The sequence below is a fragment of the Antrostomus carolinensis genome, unplaced genomic scaffold (assembly GCF_000700745.2).
Source record: "Antrostomus carolinensis isolate BGI_N321 unplaced genomic scaffold, ASM70074v2 scaffold8363, whole genome shotgun sequence".
Taxonomy (NCBI): Eukaryota; Metazoa; Chordata; class Aves; order Caprimulgiformes; family Caprimulgidae; genus Antrostomus; species Antrostomus carolinensis.
In genome coordinates this window covers 1-18,579 of record NW_010303118.1, presented here as the reverse complement: position 1 = coordinate 18,579, position 18,579 = coordinate 1, and the positions used below count along the sequence as shown (strand labels likewise).

The 18,579-nt window shown below is 43.0% G+C and overlaps 1 protein-coding gene across 1 annotated transcript; it reads right to left on the bottom strand.

Moving 5' to 3' along the window:
* Window positions 1-409: 409 nt before the first annotated feature.
* RGS10 (regulator of G protein signaling 10) lies at window positions 410-15,031 on the bottom strand. The gene is made up of 5 exons (XM_010163986.2): window positions 14,911-15,031; window positions 14,576-14,694; window positions 12,762-12,848; window positions 4,974-5,117; window positions 410-1,180 (listed from the first exon to the last, which is right to left on the bottom strand). The coding sequence occupies exons 1-5, from the start codon at window positions 15,029-15,031 to the stop codon at window positions 1,034-1,036; spliced, it is 618 nt and encodes a 205-aa protein (XP_010162288.2). The 3' UTR covers window positions 410-1,033.
* Window positions 15,032-18,579: the final 3,548 nt, after the last annotated feature.

The following is an 18,579-nucleotide window of genomic DNA, read 5'->3' as shown; positions in this document are numbered from 1 at the left end:
ACTGCAGCTACTGAAAGATACGATCAGGAAACCCCGAAATATTTCTCTGGAGCAAACAAAATTAGGCAGAGTAATTTTAGTAGAAAGATTTTAGTAAAACAAAGCCAGACTTTGTTGGTTGGTCCTTTGCCAAAATATTCTTGCCACACAGAGCTGGATTGCTCAGGAGACCTAGGAGAGACCAGATGCTTCCCGAGAGGCATCTGACACTGATGTTACGCTGACATGCAGGACATGCCCCAGACAAGTTTTGCTGAAATCAGTGTGCCCAGAGTGGAATATTAACTGTCAGGTTTCCTAATGGCTGTTAGAAGTTCTTCAGAGATTCTCTCTATCTTAGAGCTTTTTGCTCCCAAAGGAATACATATCATCTCGTCCTCTGAAGAATGTGATTGTCTACTGCAAAGAAAAAGGGGGGGGGGGAATTTAAGAAATACAGAAATTAAAATCCTGACTAGAGAAGTGTTTTGATTCAACAATAAAAGCAAAGCAAAACAGGTGTCACCTTGAAAGAACAAAGTTACACAGGAAGGGATTGGATTCTCTTGAGCGTAACCCTGGAAGATGCTGTCCCTTCGTGATTAAGTTTGCTGTGAATGACTCATCCAGCAAGCAATGTGAAATGTACTCCTCAACAGCTTCTCCCAGCAGTTCACGATGGAAAAGCTGCTCACAAATAAAAATTACAAGGCAAAAATAAAACAAATCACCACGCTGCCTCCCATTTCTCATCATCATGATGCCTCACAAAGGAAAACACAGAAATCAAAAGCATTTTAACTTGTGAAATATGAAATGCAATTCACGCTACGGAGGAACACCTCAGCCTTTCAGCTAGGAAACAGCCTTTCCATGGGTGCTTGGTTATTAGCTATCATGCAAAAACAATTAGTCGGTCAAGCAATTAAGAAAGTAAGTATCTCCTAAAAAGGTTTTGAGCTTTTCAAGCCCTAAATGCAACTGCTATTATCCTCGACTGTTCCTGAGTGTAATTTAGTTATGGTATTGCCTCTCCTGAAGGAGATTCATTGCATCATGTGTTGTAAATTCTCGATGCTCTTTTAGCTGCAGTCTGAGCCTCTGGTGAATTCTCCTCTTGCTCCTCGGACTTCTTATGGTTTAGGAATATGTCTGACTTTAAGAAGCGGCTGTAGCTGTCATATTTCATGAGATTGAATATCTGGTAAGAAAGGGAAAAAAACAAAAACAAAAACAATGACCTAAGTAAAACTAGATTTTAAACGAGAAGGACAGTATATGAATTCTAATGTATCTCTGTTCTGTTAGTATTAAAGCATCACTAACAAGCATGACACTAAAATACACTTCAAACTCTCAAAAGGGGTTGTATGTAGCAAACCATCTTGTAGGTTCCACGGTCACTGGTGTGAGATAATGTCCATATTAGTTTAAGAATCAGAAGATGGTTTTCACAATAGCCAACTTTGAAAACCTAATACTGAAAAGTGGGAGGTTGCATGCTGTGGTCACTGACAGGATTTCACAGCTGATGATCAGATAACTGCACATGAGGACAAGCCAGGACATTCTTTTCTTCACTGTGAGGGTGGTCAGACACTGGAACAGGTTGCCCAAGGAAGTTGTAGATGCCCCCTCCCTGGAAGTGTTGAAGGCCAGGCTGGATGAGGCTTTGAGCAACCTGGTCTAGTGGAAGGTGTCCCTGCTGATGGCAGGGGGGTTGGAACTGGATGAGCTTTAAGGTCCCTTCCAACCCAAACCATTCTATGATTCTATGATTCTATGATTACCTGGTCCCCTCGACAGCAGCCTGAGCTCTGCAGAGTCACCAGGAGTAAAACCTAGCGAGGGTGTCCTTCTGGCAGGGGAGTAGGACGATCTTCAGAGGGACAAAGCAGAGCTGAAGGAAAAGAGGCACCTTTTAGGCACCTTTCTGACTGCAGCTACTCTGGAACATTACAGAATAGCTCATTATCCACGCAGAGCTCTGGATAATTAGGAAAAGCCTCTAAATAATTTACACAAAAACTGAAACTGCAGACTGAACCTAGACTGAAACAACTGGTTTAACCAATGTTTCTTAAACTTACACCAATCCTCCTGTCCTTTTAAGATCACTACACAACCAAATGCCAGGACTGGACTCAGGCCAGACCAGAACCACTGCAGGTACCTGCCACGAAAAGCTGATCTGGTACAGATGTAATTTGCCAGTTAAAGTGTGGTTTAAAATGGATGCTGGATTAAACTTGTGCCATGAGGCTTTTCACTAGCCCAAGACCTGCCCTTACTCCCACAGCCAGCACGAGGTCGGCATTGACTACAGCTTTTCTCTCCCAGGGCTGGAGTTTAGGCTCATCCCTCAGCACAGCTGCTTTCTCTTCTATTTATACCCATTTCAGACAAAAAAAAACCCCTAGAAGTCATTTGGTTTTTTCTGAAAATAAACGGGCTTGGGAGAGGAGCCTGGAAACTGTTCAGGTGTCGAGGTCAGGAATATATTTTGCTTGATCTTGAAACAGAGGAGAAGGAAAAAAGTAAACCTCAAAACTACAGTTGAGGCAAAACCAAAGCCTACATCACCCTGGGCCTATTATTTCACTGGCAGAGCCTCTCTGAGTCACGCTTCATGACCGATTACATTTTATGGTACCCAGAGTAACGAAATTTCCCAGAGGAATTTGGGGATTCTGACCTGCATGTGTGGATAATCCCTGTGTGGATAACTGGAGCTTTACCTTTATGGGCCCTCATTTCTAACTCATAGTACAACCCAGTAATACAACTGTTTGTTAGAAGGAAAAAAAATAACAAATCTCAAACTGCTTTTTCATCTCACATCCTCAAAGAACCTGGACAAAGGCAAACACAAAAAACTTGGCTGTTCTTGTCTGTGTGTTTGCTGAAATGTCCTCCTTGCAAACAAATGACATGAAGCATTTTACTATTTACGTATTTAAATATTTAAGTTTGTGTTTAAAACGGTGCAAATCTTGCTTTGTAAACTACATATTGGAAGACTAAAAATCCCAAAACATCCTCACGATGTAGACCCAAATCAATGCCGTTAAGCAAAGTCAAATTACACCTCCTGCAGTTGGCTATCTACAATATAATTAAATTTATTCAACTAGCTCAAGGGAAAAAAAAACTGTAAGGAAGACACTGCCTGTTAAAATGTCCGTAAGTCAGTGTTAAGAACTTGTTTCTCTTGCTTCTGGCATCATTTAAAGCACCTCTCAGAGAGCAAGAGCACTGTAAGATCAGTATCATCTAGAGTCTGGTCAGCCAAATGCACAGACCAGATAAAGTTTATAATCACGTGCAGAAGCAGAATTCTCTTTTCCCCTCCCTTCCTCTTATTGCCTCTCTGTGGAGCAGGAACATTTACCTTGTAAGTATTTTTAAATTTGCTCCATTCTAACACCACTTAATCCAGTGTGACCTGCCTCCAAGCTGTTTGTTTAAGGCCCCCAGAAGAGCACAGAGACCCACCCCACAAGCAGCCCCATTTAAATCAGTAGGTCTCTGGAGAAATGAGGTGCTAGTTACCAGTAATGCTGTAGACCAAACTGCAGCTTTCAAGCTCTGCCCTTTTACACTCCAGACACACAGTGCCAGCAGCAGTTAACGCTGTTCCTTGGAGAACATGTTATACCACTCTTTATAACTTTATAAGGATTGAAAACTAGAGAAGATCATAACTCTTCCTGAACTATTATCTAACAGCAATAAACAGAAGCTTCAAGCATTGGAAACCTGCAACAACCCACAAATGATCTGCATTTGGTTTTAAAAGTCCACAGACTTTCTTCCCACTAGTGGGATTCCTCTACCACAGGTCTAGCATGTTTCCAGTTCAGGTATTACCAAACCCTGGCTGTTCATCAACAGGCTTATTTGTAAAACTGAAAAACAATTTAACTCCAGTAGTCTCTCCAGCTTCAGGCTCGTAATCACCCACCCTCAACTGCAGTGCTTAGAGTTACTGCAACATTTTCTTTCCCTTCCCCCAAGTCAGATGTTCTTCCATGAAAAACTTTGCTTCTTCACATGGAAATTGGGTTTCAGACATTTCCAGTGCTAATGACTTTGAAGCTGCTCGGAAGACAGCAGGGCCTTTGCTTCTCAGACCACTTGCACTGACCCAGCCAGTGCCCAACTAACATATTCAGTACGTGATGTGAAATAGGTTGAAAACACTATTTAAATCAGTGTGCTGTTTTTCCACAGAAGAAAAGAGCCAAATGGAAAATACAGGTAGTCCTGAGGATGGTACAGAAATTAAAAATAGTACAGACCGCAAGTGCTGGAGAGCTGCAGATAAGAATGACTCACTTCATAACTTATGCTTTAAAATAAGCTAAATATCAAGAAAATTTACCACCAAAAGACATGCCTGCAAAATGTCACCTGCTTTCTACCAGACCTCCCAAGATCTCTAGGAAAAGCCAAAGCAGATACCAACTCCTCTTTTAAGTTTTGTGTGTTACAGAAGAGGAGGCTTTTCAGGAAATTGCATTATATTCATATCAATATAAATACCAAAACAAAACAAAGTAAAGAATCTTGAGCTGTCAAAGAAACCACTGGCAACTATGGAAACAAACATCAGCAATGACTCAGCGCAACTGCATACACAGGAAAATGTAGGCACAGAGTTAGTCATCTGGGTGATTCTCAAGCTACCAGAAGGGGAACTCAGGAGAAAACTTCATCCAATGTTCCAGGAAAGTCCTGAACTGGAATTAGCATGGGTGTGCTGAGTCTCTTAACTAATTAGCCCTGGTTAGATGGGGCACGGTGCATCCATCCTCAGAGCAGCTGCATTAATATCACCACCATTAATATGGAAGGAACTCCACTCCGTGCATACCTACTCAGTCTGTGCCACACGTAGCAGTAGGCAGATTCCCAACGTTTCTGTGCTAGCTTGTGCTTAGAAGGCAGACAAAAACTAAAGAAATTTCTGTTCTTGAAGAAATTAACTTTACCTGGTCCTGGAGCTTCTGAAACATGAGAGGATGAGGTGTTTCCAAAATGGTCTCATTCAAGCGGGACTGCCCTTCAACATTGACTTGGGAGGAAGCTTTACTGGACAGGAAAGTCATGTAAATGTCTTTAGCTTTTTCTTGCATCTGCAGAAAGACATATTTATTTGAAGAATTATTTGCTATGGGAATATTCTCTGCATTTGTTAATGTTTTATTGGAGATTGCTCTGGGTCATTTACATCTTGAGGTTCCCATCTTAAAACCAAAGCATAGTCTGAATTAAAAAAAGAAAACAAGTAACAAAACAAATATACATAGATTATCTTATTTGTACCAGAGGAAAAACATCTCTGCAGGCCAACTCCTGCACTGACATTAGCAGAAGCTCCCAGTATTCTGCACTTTGGTTAAACTGCAGGTTGTGATGTTTGAGTCTGAGAGCCCAGTGTCAAACTGCTCAGCAGCATTCTCTAGGCCTGGGCTTTGCTATTTAGAAGACTATTGTTGCCAACAGACAATCAGCATGTGCAAGGTACCGAGAGGTAAAAACCACTGTGGAAACTGAATGCAAGGCAAAACTAAGCAAAGTTAGTGTATAATCCATGCTACTGAGAGATAACCTTGGCATAACTACGTTTTTACCTCAGGGCAGCTCATGTGTAACACTGGCTACATGATTAAAAAAAAAAAACCCAACAACTATTTTTTTGGCTAAAGGTAAAAGACAAGACTTTCAGGAGCCTCTGAAAGCTGATAAATAAGGGTAGGTGTGACTTGCATAAAGCAGCTTGTTAGTGTTTGCTCTGATTTCAGCAATCCTCCCTCTTTCAGTGGTCTGCTCTTGATAAATCAGTAACAGTGATAACATTTTGACCCTACCAAGCATCTTTAAGCTTCAAAGCAGTAAACAAGTGGCCACAATCCTCTGAAATTCAATGTAAGAGCCACGAAGATGATTAAGGGAGAGGAGCATCTCCCTTATGAGGAAAGGCTGAGGGAGCTGGGGCTCTTTAGCTTGGAGAAGAGGAGACTGAGGGGTGACCTCATTAATGTTTATAAATATATAAAGGGTGAGTGTCACAAGGATGGAGCCAGGCTCTTCTCAGTGATGCCCAATGATAGGACAAGGGGCAATGGGTGTGAGCTGGAACACAGGAGGTTCTGCTTAAATTTCAGAAGGAACTTCTTTACAGTGAGGGTGACAGAGCCCTGGGACAGGCTGCCCAGGGAGGTTGTGGAGTCTCCTTCTCTGGAGACATTCAAAACCCGCCTGGATGCCTTCCTGTGTGATCTCATTTAGGTTCCTGCTCTGTCAGGGGGATTGGACTGGATGATCTTTCAAGGTCCCTTCCAATCCCTGACATTCTGTGATTCTGTAAACTCCCCCTTGACCAGAAAGTAAAGAAAAAGGCAGTGGGGTAGAAGAGCTCCAAGCTTCCCTGCTGCAATCTGAACTCTGCACACTGGAAACAAGGCCTGTCCAGCAGCAGGCACTGTACGACCACCAGCCACAGGTACTCATCCGTGTTCCACATTGGGCATCTAATGAGTAACTGCGTCTCCAGGCCAGCACCAATTAAAGGGCTGCCTCTTTGATGAGGAGTGGGCTTGAAGAAGGAAGCATTTAAAATCTTGCCCATGAAGGAATCAGAGAATTTCTTTCATGTTTTAACAGCTGAGAATCAACATTTGGGGATAATTAGGAGAAAAGCTACATGTGTTTGACAATTCACAAGGCCTAAAGAATTAACTCTGTCACTGCTGAAGGGGACACACGTTTTCCAGGAGTATTCCTTTTTAATACAGAGTATTCATCTGCTGGGTAGCACATCGTGTGTCAGGTGTGCTAGGTCACAACGAAGTGTTTTATAACAATTTGCAGGTTGCCCAAGGAAGTTGTTGATGCCCCCTCCCTGGAAGTGTTTAAGGCCAGGCTGGATGAGGCTTTGAGCAACCTGGTCTAGTGGAAGGTGTCCCTGCTGATGGCAGGGGGGTTGGAACTGGATGATCTTTAAGGTCCCTGCCAATCCAAACCATTCTATGATTCTATGAATTTCTGATCTTTTCAGTTTTACAGATCAGGGAGGACTTGGTCAGCCATGTCTGTTCTAAACATCCAATTAATCCAGTTGATCAAAGGTGCGAGTGCTTTAACTGGTCAAGTTAATACTCTAAAGCAGACAGAGTAAAGGCACCTTTAGGTATTACTGCATGAGGAAGCAGAAGTGATTATGCTGTCTGTCAGTCCTACCTAAATAACTTTTAAACTTGATGTCCAATTTCAACCATATTTAAAAAAGGGGCAAAGGACTGAGAAATAATTACCCTCCCACTGATGTAATGGGAAAGCGTGGTGAGAGAAAGGAAAGGGAGAGAAAAAGCAGCACGTGCCCTGATGGAAAAGCTGCAGTATGTGCTCAAAAGTTATCTACTTGAACTGCCAGCATGTACTTAAGAGCTGGCTAATCAGTGCACACACAGCTCCACATCAGCCACAACACAAGGTGCTGCTCGCCCAAGGAACACAGGAACAAGCTGGGCACTGCGGAGAAAAGGCAGAGCAAGGCTTGAGGGGAAACAGGAAACGAGAAGTATGGTGAGGAAGTTTAAAGAACATGGGAGCAACAAGAGGATTGTGTGGGAGGCTGGTGAAATTGGGAGGATCTCTGGATTTTGTGGGGAAGAATGACAAAGAAAGGAAGTGAAAGCACTGTGGTGGTCATTGGAGAGACACAGGCAACCTAACTTTATAGTAATGAGGAAATATGGAAATGCACAGCTGAACCCAACAGGTTCTGCTGCACATAGAACAACTGTTATGCTATGTCCATGCTTCAGTAGTAGAGCATCAGTTTAACTACACTTTTATATTTTTTTAAAAAGAAAGTACAATTAAAGCTGCCAGTATGTTTATACATCCTCCAAATAAAATTCAGGGAGAGCCACGTTCAAGCGGAGGAGACAGCGATGTTCCCCATTCAGTGGGTGGCATTCTTTGTTCTGTGTCAGCCTGAAACTAATGCCTCAGCACAGGGGACTCTGCTCTGGAATTTAAACAACACTTAAACTGGGATCTTGTTCACAGGTGGTTATTAAAGGATTTCTGGCACTTTTCACTTACATCTGTGTGCTCAACCCAGCATCCGTGCCAAATTCCTATTTGGAATATGAAGTTCTGTCTACAGAAATCCCCCTCACTATTTCAAGTGGATTTTTCCCACTTCCTTTCCTAAGGTCAAATGCAGCTCTCAAGCATGTGTGGTTCCCAAATGAGGTGAATGGAAGTCCCAGATGCTCATCAGAACAGGCTCCAGCAGTTAGCAAGCTGTGCAGTTCTTTAACCATTGCCACACTGCACGTGGGAAGTGGCAGAAGAAACCCTTGAATAGGTACACTTTGTTCTGAAATTGTTCTCTACAAAACTTCTCCACATGGGTATTTTGGTGGGTTTTAGCAATAGCTGAAAAGATTCCCTGTTGTTTGAAGCATTTATGACAAGCTGTAATTTATTTTTAAAGCTCAGCTGCAAGAGAAGAAATATTTAAACTTTGGGAAGTAGCACAATGGACACGTTGTTTATTTCATTAACAGTCACAAATACAACAGTATATGACTAGCTCCAATAAAATTATTTAAACTTAAATTGTATTCACTTATCCCCACCACTCCCATTTCAATAATTAAATGTGTCCCAAGATGAGGACCATATGGGTGGCAGCAGAGCTCACTGCTACAAGTGGATTTGACCTAATTCCCTCCTCAATCTCTGCTAAAAATTACATTTCTATTTTAACTTCAATTTTAAAGGAACGATAAAGAAAGAATATCTTTTTTTTTTTAAACAGAGATGTGTCTTGAGCTCAGGGGAGGAGTTTGTGCTTCCATGCTGCAAGAAGACAGGCTGAATCCAGTCCATCTAAAACCTGCCTAGACCAGTAACGTAGTCTGCTTGCTGTCTAGCTCTGCAGATGCTGAAAATCTCCCCTGCTCCCTTGAAACATGAATGCATTTTGTATTAGTTGACCCAAACAGGAAAACAAACACAAACTTGTGGAGCAGTCTGGTCTGAACTTCATTTCTGCCTTCTCCTGACTAAGTGCTCCCACCACTAGTCTAGAGCCAACACAACAGTCAAGAGCCTGGCTCCTCCTTTCCAGCATTCCCTCTGGTCTCACCATCTAGCAATCCTGGCTGCCTCGCAGTTCCCACTTCAGAGGAAGGGGACAGAGAAGTTGTATCTGCACAGCATCTGGCAAGATCTGCCTGTGTTGCCTTGATATAAGTCAGCTTCTAGGCAGAGCCCATGTGACTGTGTTCAGAGTAATGACAGAAACAAATTTAATAAGCACTGAGGAAAGGCCAAGGATATTTTCTTAAAATGGCACTAACACATTTGACAGTTTGCAACCAATAGAAAGCAGAAGCAGAGTGAGCCTGCATCTACCTGTGAAGATCAGAAAGGACACGAGGGAAGGACAGCACATTTACCAAGCCAACCACCCAAACTGTATAGCAGGCTATACAACCATAGAATCACAGAATGGTTTGGGTTGGAAGGGACCTTAAAGATCATCCAGTTCCAACCCCCCTTCAAAAACCAAACACAGCTCCAGGCTGACACTGAAGGGATGACAACAACATCAGCCACAATGGATACTTAATCCACTGACCAGGTGATGACCTTTGTGCAAGTTTAAACTGACCAAGAAAAACCTCACACTAACACTCTCATGTCAAGTAATAAAAAGCTTATCTTATACTTTAAAAATAGGGGAAAAAAATCCCATTCAATCTGGGTTAAATTGAGAGCAGCTTCATCAGACCAAAAGTCTAAGTGTCTACGAGCCAGATTCTGTGGTAAACCAATTTTAATGAGAAGCAGGTTATAAACTAAGTAAAAAGTTGTTTTTAGAATACTTTGCTCACAAAAGATAGATACAAAGTGATTTCTGCAAGAGTCATTTTCAGAAGACAAATCCATGCTTCACACTATCATGAACACTGGAAAGATTTCTATTTTTAGTGTTTTTTCTAGCTTTATAAATTACCTAAACAAAGGAATCCATAAGCAGTGGCTATAAAAATTTACTGTAAGTCTGTCATTGTAAAGCCCATTTATTCGAGCCGGCTGTAACAGCTTTGGCAGTACCAGCCTCCAGATTGACCATACTGTGTAATGATTGGTACTGAATAATTAAGCTAAATGGAACCTCGTTAAGTCTCTGTCCATTCATTTGGCAATCCATTCAAGAATTCATGAATTAACTATCTCTATACATCAATTTCCCATTTCCTGTACTAGCAGGAGCAATCCTAAAATAGCTGAAAAGATGGAAATTATGTAGCAAGGGAAAATACAATTATTATCCCATTGCAAAAGCGGAACCTTACAGAAGGATTTTCCACTTTCATTTCCATTTTAAAATGCAGTTTTGATACCTGTCCAAGGGGCATCACCTCTCAGCAAGGACACTGTGTGATGTACAAAATACCTGCTCTGTACAAAGCAAAGGGTTCTTCCCATTTGGTCACGGACTGTGAGGCTGGCTTCTGCTTCACCAGCTCAGACAGCAGATGATTTTAGTAAGGAGTAGGGAGAGAGATCAGGAATACCTAGATCCCCAGCCCAACATATCGAACATTCCAGGCAAAACACTGTATGGACACTGGGGTTCAAAAGAGAGGAAATGTTTTGTCACAGACTGACAATGATGAGATGGCAGGTTGTGTGGAAGCAGAGCCAGGTCAGTGGGACCACGCTCGCCTAGACAGGAGGTGGCTTCCAGTGCCACCCAGAAAGGCTGCAGCTGGAACGTTCCCTCACAGGCAAGGGGAGAGGAGGGCTCCCGGCCTCGCTTCAGCCACCAATACTGCTGCCATCAAAGTGGCATCTAGCACACAGTTCCCTCTTTTGCCCCACCTCATTCATTTTTTTTTCTCTCTGCCTTACATCTTACAGAAAAATAGCTCAATTAGTTGTTCTTTTCGGAAGACAATCTGTATGTGTGGACCTTAATGAAGGAGGGAAGCAGCTAAATACACAAAACTGAAATAGCACTAAATATTACAAAGTGCACAGTCAAACTGAACATTTTCCTTTTGCACAGTCAAATTGAACATTTCCCTTTTAGAATCACAGAATGGTTTGGATTGGCAGGGACCTTAAAGATCATCCAGTTCCAACCCCCCTGCCATCAGCAGGGACACCTTCCACTAGACCAGGTTGCTCAAAGCCTCATCCAGCTTGGCCTTAAACAATAAATTTTCAATTACAATAAATAACAATAAAACAATTAAAATAATTAAACAATAAATTTAAATAATTAAACAATAAATTTTCTTGCAAAAATTTATTATTTTTGTATTTTTGATGGATTTATCCATACCAAAACATATTCACAACTGAAACAAGCAAACTGTTTTGAGGGTATGAGTGCCTCTGAGTTTGCGTTGTGGTGAGCAAATTTTTGACACTGCTTTTTCAGTGCAAAAGAGAGAATATCTACAGGAAGTAGACCCCTCTCTCAAAATACGTTTTGCTGAAAATCCAGTACTCTGCTGGAAAACAGTTTTAGCTGATTAGATTTGACTGACCCTAAGAGAGGAATCCTGCAGTCCAGATGCAAGAAATTAGGCAGCCATCTTACACCTGCACTTACAACCTCCCCAGCAGCCCAGCTGCCCCACCCAGTTCCTATTCCCTGATGTTTCTGACATGACTCAAAGCATGTACGGTCCCATTTGAAGCAGGTTGAAGTAGTATTTTCCCAGCCTCACCTGCTCATGGGATTCCATCTACTTTGGTAAAAAGGGCTGTACATTTGCATCCATTACCTTCTTAAAACGCTCCCTTTGGCAACAAGACGTGAAAAGCATAAAGATAAGATTTCAAAAGAAGGGCTGGTGGGATTTAGGAGCCTGATTCTCAAGGGCACTGATGTTCAGTTGGAGTTTTGAAACTACATTTCATGCTCACAGAATCCTCATCTCAAAGATCAAATAAATTTGGAATTTCTCAAAAAAAAAATAAAGTCACAAAAACTTTTTCATAAAGAAGCAAACAAAACATGGTTCAGACTTTAGGCCTGACTCTGTACGCTTCAAAGCCTACATGTGAAAGGGGAACCTGTGCTTCTGGTATATCTAAATATAGACCAAGGTCCAAGCAGTGGAAAAAACTTACTGGACACATCTGGTTGAAAAATTTCCAATAGAATATTTTCTACTAGAAAAAATGCAGCTTGCATGAAAATGAAAATAAATATAGAAATATATAAATTTGAATAAATATTTCATCAAAATGTCTAAAGGGACCCTCAATTTCTTTTGTTTTGTAACTTGTAATTTGAAAAGGCAAAACTTTTCATTTTGGTACTGTAAAACATTTTGTTTATGCTACTTGTTATTTTTATGTTCCACTAAAATATTAAAAGGGTGTATATTTTCATGTAATGCTTTAAAAAAAGTCCTGAATGAAACGTCTTTATATTTTATATTTTCAAGCAGGATGATGCAACATCACTGAATTAAATCTTTTCCTATTCCCAAGAAACAAAAAAAAGTCCAGAGTTTTCAAAACATGGGAAACTTGACAATTTCAGCATTTTGTTTTGTTTTGAAATAGAACCAGCTTTGTTTCCAAACAATTCCACCACTGTGATTTCAGTGCAATTCCTTGAAACATATTTATTTGCATTCACATGAAGCATGTTATGCAACAGAAACACTAGAGCTCCAGCTCTGCTACTGAAACCTTGTTGACAAGTACAATTTATTTAGGAAACATACCTGTTTTTTCCCCTGTGTTTTCTTAAATTCTTCACATGCTAGCCAGAACAAAACATTTTCTTCACTAAATTCCTTCTTTAAAAATTCCTAGGGAAAAGAACAACAAATAAACAACATTAGGATCTAGTTTCTCAATTGTTTTTCACTCTTCCTACTAGAGCTATTAAAAACTAGAAGCCACCTAGGGCTTTAACATGGTACGTGCTGACATAATCCGGTGTTAACAGAGCCACTGCGTTAGTGCATCTGCACACCACCAAGACACAACTGAGCAATCATATATTCAGCACTTCAAAAGCACATGCCAGGAGAATGATGAGCTACATTTAATCTCAGAGCATATCAGTAACTAACAAGAAGAGTTTCTTCAGTCTCCCTTAAATAACTTGAGCAATTTTACAGCCATCACTCAAAGGGAAATCCAAAAATATAAGAATTCATTAGCAGGCGAGTATAATGAACTATTTTAATGAGTCACAGATCACCTGAGATTCTCATCTAGTATCTTTGTGATTTTTTAATGAGTAAAATCTCTACAAATAAGTGTTTCTAAACATGATCATCAGTAGCAATAAATTCACTTAAGTAAACTAAAGCAAAAGATGTATCAAAGCACATTCCTTCAGAAGTGAGGCATGCTTTAAAATGGGGGGGAAAAGAATGTACATTAAATTTCTTTATAAAAAATAACGACTGAAATATTTACAGCTCTGAGATCATCAGTTTTCACTTTCAAGTGCTAGAAAATAGAGATTAAGTAACAGTAATAATTAAATAGCATCAAGATTACTTTTTTTTTTTTTTAAAGGATTCTAAATCACAGTGTTTTGTTTACATCAATCTTCAAACCAGTCTGGCAAGAAATCATTTTATCCCTGTGCATTTTCTCAGTGCTTGGTATGACAAACCCATTCTCAAGTAGGTAGCTCCTGTTCCTACAGCTGATACAGCAAGAAGGCCTTGAAAACCAACTCGCCGCCCTCAATTAAGCCTCAAGCCGGCATTTTGAGCTGCATAAGCCCACATTTTGTAGTCAACTTAAAGGGAATGATTTTCAGTACAGCTGCTGCAACTCAGAGTAAGAGCCACACAGAATTACCACAGGCTCAGGGAGCTGTTAGTGGTCACTCACTGCTCAAGTAAAGACAACGTATGAGAATAAAGAGCGCAGGATCAGTCCTCAGTGATAAATAACGCCTGGCAAGCGGGATCAGTGGCTCAGGGACTGTAATTTATCCAACAGTAACTGGCTAATCCTTGCAACAGCTGATAGATCCTCTTAGAAAGATGCAACCAAAAGTCCTCCATGTGCCTCAGGAGAGCAAGTGGCAGGAGGCAAAAGGCACTACCTCAGAAGCTCAGCAAATGCCACAGCTCCAGCTCTGCCACCTCTGCCCAGGGTACGTATCGAGAAGGACGCACGCCTGTGTGCTTACAGCACTGGCACAGCTGCACCCTCTGTGCTGAGACACATGCAGCTTTAAATCCTAAGGACTTTTCATAAGGGCAGTTAATGACAAAACAAGGGGAAATGGGTTTAAGCTGAAAGAGGGGAGGTTTAGATTAGATATTAGAAAGAAGTTTTTCACTGTGAGGGTGGTCAGACACTGGAACAGGTTGCCCAAGGAAGTTGTGGATGCCCCCTCCCTGGAAATGTTCAAGGCCAGGTTGGATGAGGCTTTGAGCAACCTGGTCTAGTGGAAGGTGTCCCTGCTGATGGCAGGGGGGTTGGAACTGGATGATCTTTAAGGTCCCTTCCAACCCAAACCATTCTATGATTCTATGATATAAATATCCATAGTTAATAGAGCAACCCTAAATCGTTTCACTCCTTCTGGATCTTCGAGGAGGTTCTCCAGTGATGTAGCCCATTTTGAGGTTCCTTTCAAGGTTTGGTGGCTGCTGCTTGGGTGACCCTCGCTGTCATTTATCTCTGGAAAAAACAAATTGAAAAAAAACCACCATCTTTGTTAGAAGCAATTAATGTCACACGCGTTTCTTCCTCATTGCCCTCTGCACCCTTGGATTACAGCTGCTCTCTTTAAAGGAAACACCATAAAACTGACAAGAAACACACACACACATATTTGAATTCTTCTTTGCCTGTTAGGAGGCAAAAATGCCTCGCAGTTAGAGAATTCATGAGCACCTAAGTAGGCACGGTCACGGTTTTGTAGGAGTTCAAGCACCTTTTGCACATGGAACACAATGATCGCAGCCTGCGCAGTAAAAGGACCATTTGCCTTTTGTTCTGGCACTGTCAACGACATCGGCTTCTCTAAAGCAAATCCTGGTCAGTCACACACATTAAATTTATTTTAAGAAAAGAACCATCAGTGGAGGTTGGGAAAAGGCACAGAGAGAAAGAAAAATAATGCTTTGTTCAGGAGAACAAGTGCAATATGTTAACCCAGTCTAAGGGGAGGGAAGGCAGCTGGCAGCAGAGCCTTACTCCAGCTGAGCTGACCTGCGATCGGGCAAGTGGTATTTGGGTGGTTTTTCTGTTTGCTTGTTTGTTTTCAAGCCCACTAAAATTCTGCTTTTGTAAGGTGTACTGGACTGTGCCCACATCTCACCTGCCAGCCAGTCTTCTCACAGATAGGAGAGATGCTAGACAGGTTTGAAATTTTCTATCCCAGGGACAAGTACGTTACATCCAAGGCTGGTGATGCCAAAAAAGTTCTTTGCTGGCTACCCAGCAGAAAGCCTCTTGCTTGGGAAGACTCCAGGAATGTTATTGCTGATCTGAAAAACTCTAAGACAAAAAGAGCTTGGTCTCCAAAATGCCCAGGGAAGACAGCAGGAGTGCAGGCCATGAGAAGTCAGGCTCAGAGCTCCACTTCAGGTCACTACATACTGGAAAGGTGCACAAAACTCTTACTGTAACCAGCGTGTAACCAGTGCAGCTTCTGTTTGTTTTTACAACCCCTTCATAGGAGGAATCGTGTGCCCAGTAGGACCAGGGCAGTGATTGTCCCCCTGTACTGGGCACTGGTGAGGCTGCACCTCGAGTGATAGGTTCAATTTTGGGCCCCTCACTCCAAGAAGGACATGGAGGTGCTGGAGCGTGTCCAGAGAAGGGCAACAGAGCTGGGGAAGGGTCCGGAGCACAAGTGTGCTGAGTTCCCGGCTGAGGGAACTGGGGGTGTTGAGCCTGGAGAAAAGGAGGCTGAGGGGAGACCTTCTGGCTCTGTCCAAGTCGCTGAAAGGAGGGTGGAGAGAGGTGGGGGTGGGTCTGTTCAACCAAGGACCAAGGGACAGGACAAGAGGAAATGGGCTCCAGTTGTGCCCAGGGCAGTTGAGATGGGATGTGAGGAAGAATTTCTTTGCTGAAAGGGTTCTCAGGCGTTGGAAGGGGTTGCCCAGGGCAGTGGTGGCATCCGCATCCCTGGAGGGATTGAAGAGTTGTGTAGACACAGTGCTGAGGGACATGGGTTAGTTGGGGACTTGTCAGTGTTGGGTTCATGATTGGACTCGATGATCTTGAAGGTCTTTTCCAATCCAGGCAATTCTGGGATTCATTTCTCCCTACCAACTTATTGGAAATATGGATCTTAATAACTTCTGCTTTAGCTCTGTTAAAAAACCCTTCCTCCACCATCAAACTAAACCTCAAAAAGTATCTCAAAAAGCTATCTGTGCAGAGCTATGCTATCAGATGCCCTTTTCAGCTGGTAGCTAGAATGATAAATGCTAAGGTTGAAGCCCTACAAAATACTGGCATGACAGCAAAGCCTACTGAGCTTGGGTTGGTAGAGCCCTGCAGAGTCTATTTGTTTTTCTAACAGTGAGATGGACCACTGCTTTAAATAACGACCATCTCCTCCCTTGATAGGAGTGAGGTTTTTTATACAGGAGGAATTACAAAGCAGGAAAAGAGGTAAGCTTTCTGGAGCCATGGATTCCACACCCATTGCTTAATCCCAAGAGATCTACACTCATGCCCCAGGGAAATACAGAGGTAAAAGAAAGGAACACACCTCAGATGATTGAGGAAATGGTCACTGCAGGCTCCATTTTGCATCTGTAAATCATCTCTCTTTCGCCTGCCCTGCTCTCGCTCCATGGATGCTGTCACAGCACCAACATGAATTTCTGATGCAATGAATGCACAACTCTACGCCTGCACAAAACCCTTCAGATTATAACCAGTTTGGGGAAGGACTGGGACAGTCTCCAAAGCAGCGAGAGGACCTACAGCTCTGTAGAGAAAAAGTAATTCCTTCCCAACACACCCTCTGCTGTTAAAGGTCAAGAGTCAGAACGCGAGGATTGCCTGCAAACCACTACTGCCGACTTCACACGTGACATGAGCACAGCGAGCTGACTGTGCCTCAGTTTCCCCTCCCCTCCTGCAAAAGGATGTCGTTCTTGATTATCACTTGCAAAATGTATTTTAGGAATCTGACTCAAAGTATCTGGGCATCTAATCTCAGTGAAACCTGTGAGATGTAAGTGGGAATAGCCAGGTACATGGGAACAGAACACAATTACCTCTGAGGAGCTTGAATCTCGTTAGGATCCCTCTCACCTGCAAGCAGAATGGCAGCTCTGCGTGTAGAGCTGCTAATGGCCTGAAGAACCAGGCCATTCCCTTATCTAACACATGATTTAGGAAGAAGTTCTTCACTGTGAGGGTGGTCAGACACTGGAACAGGTTGCCCAAGGAAGTTGTGGATGCCCCCTCCCTGGAAGTGTTCAAGGCCAGGTTGGATGAGGCTTTGAGCAACCTGGTCTAGTGGAAGGTGTCCCTGCTGATGGCAGGGGGGTTGGAACTGGATAAGCTTTAAGGTCCCTTCCAACCCAAACCATTCTGTGATTCTATGATTTACCACAGAACACACAGGAGTGAGATTTTAATTCCACTGTTTCTTTTCCAGACACGTTTCTGGTGAGCAAAGGCCAGAACAAGTGTTTCCAGGCATCCAGGACACATCAATCTGCTTCTCCTCACGTGCTTTCACTGGCCTCTCATTTTACTGCTGGACATTCTCTGTCCTCCCTGACAACCATTCTCCCCAGCTGCCTCTCACTTCCAGCCTACCCAGCACAACCCAGCTCCATCCACCATTTATGTTCCCCTCGCTCCTCCTTGTCACCCTCCAAACCCTGTGCTCTCCTGCACCCAGCCCCCTGAGCCAGAAGACAGGGATGGGGAGCAGGATGAAGCTCCCGTGATCCAGGAGGTAACAGTTAGAGACCTGCTCAGCCAATTAGATGTTCACAAGTCTACAGGGCCGGATGGCGTCCACCTGAGGATACTGAGGGAGCTGACAGAGGTGCTCACCAAACCCCTTTCCATCATCTACCAACAGTCCTGGATGACTGGGGAGGTTCCACTTGACTGGAGGGTGGCAAATGTGATGCCCAGTTACAAGAAGGGCCAGAGGGAGGATCCCGGGAACTACAGGCCTGTCAGTCTGACCTCGGTGCTGGGGAAGGTGATGGAGCAGATCATCTTGAGTGCTATCACACAGCACACAAAGGCCAACAAGGGGATCAAGCCCAGTCAACATGGGTTTATGAAAGGCAGGCCCTGCCTGACTAACCTGATCTCCTTCTGTGACAAGGTGACCCGCTTAGTGGATGGGGGAAAGGCTGTGGACATGGTGTACCTGGACTGCAGAAAAGCCTCTGACACCATTTCCCACAGCATTCTCCTGGAGAAACTGGCTGCCAGTGGCCTGGACAGGCACTCTCTCTGCTGGGTTAGAAACTGGCTGATGGCCGGGCCCACAGAGTGGTGGGGAATGGAGTTAAACCCAGCTGGAGCCCAGTCACAAGTGGTGTCACAAGTGGTGTTCCCCAGGGCTCAGTG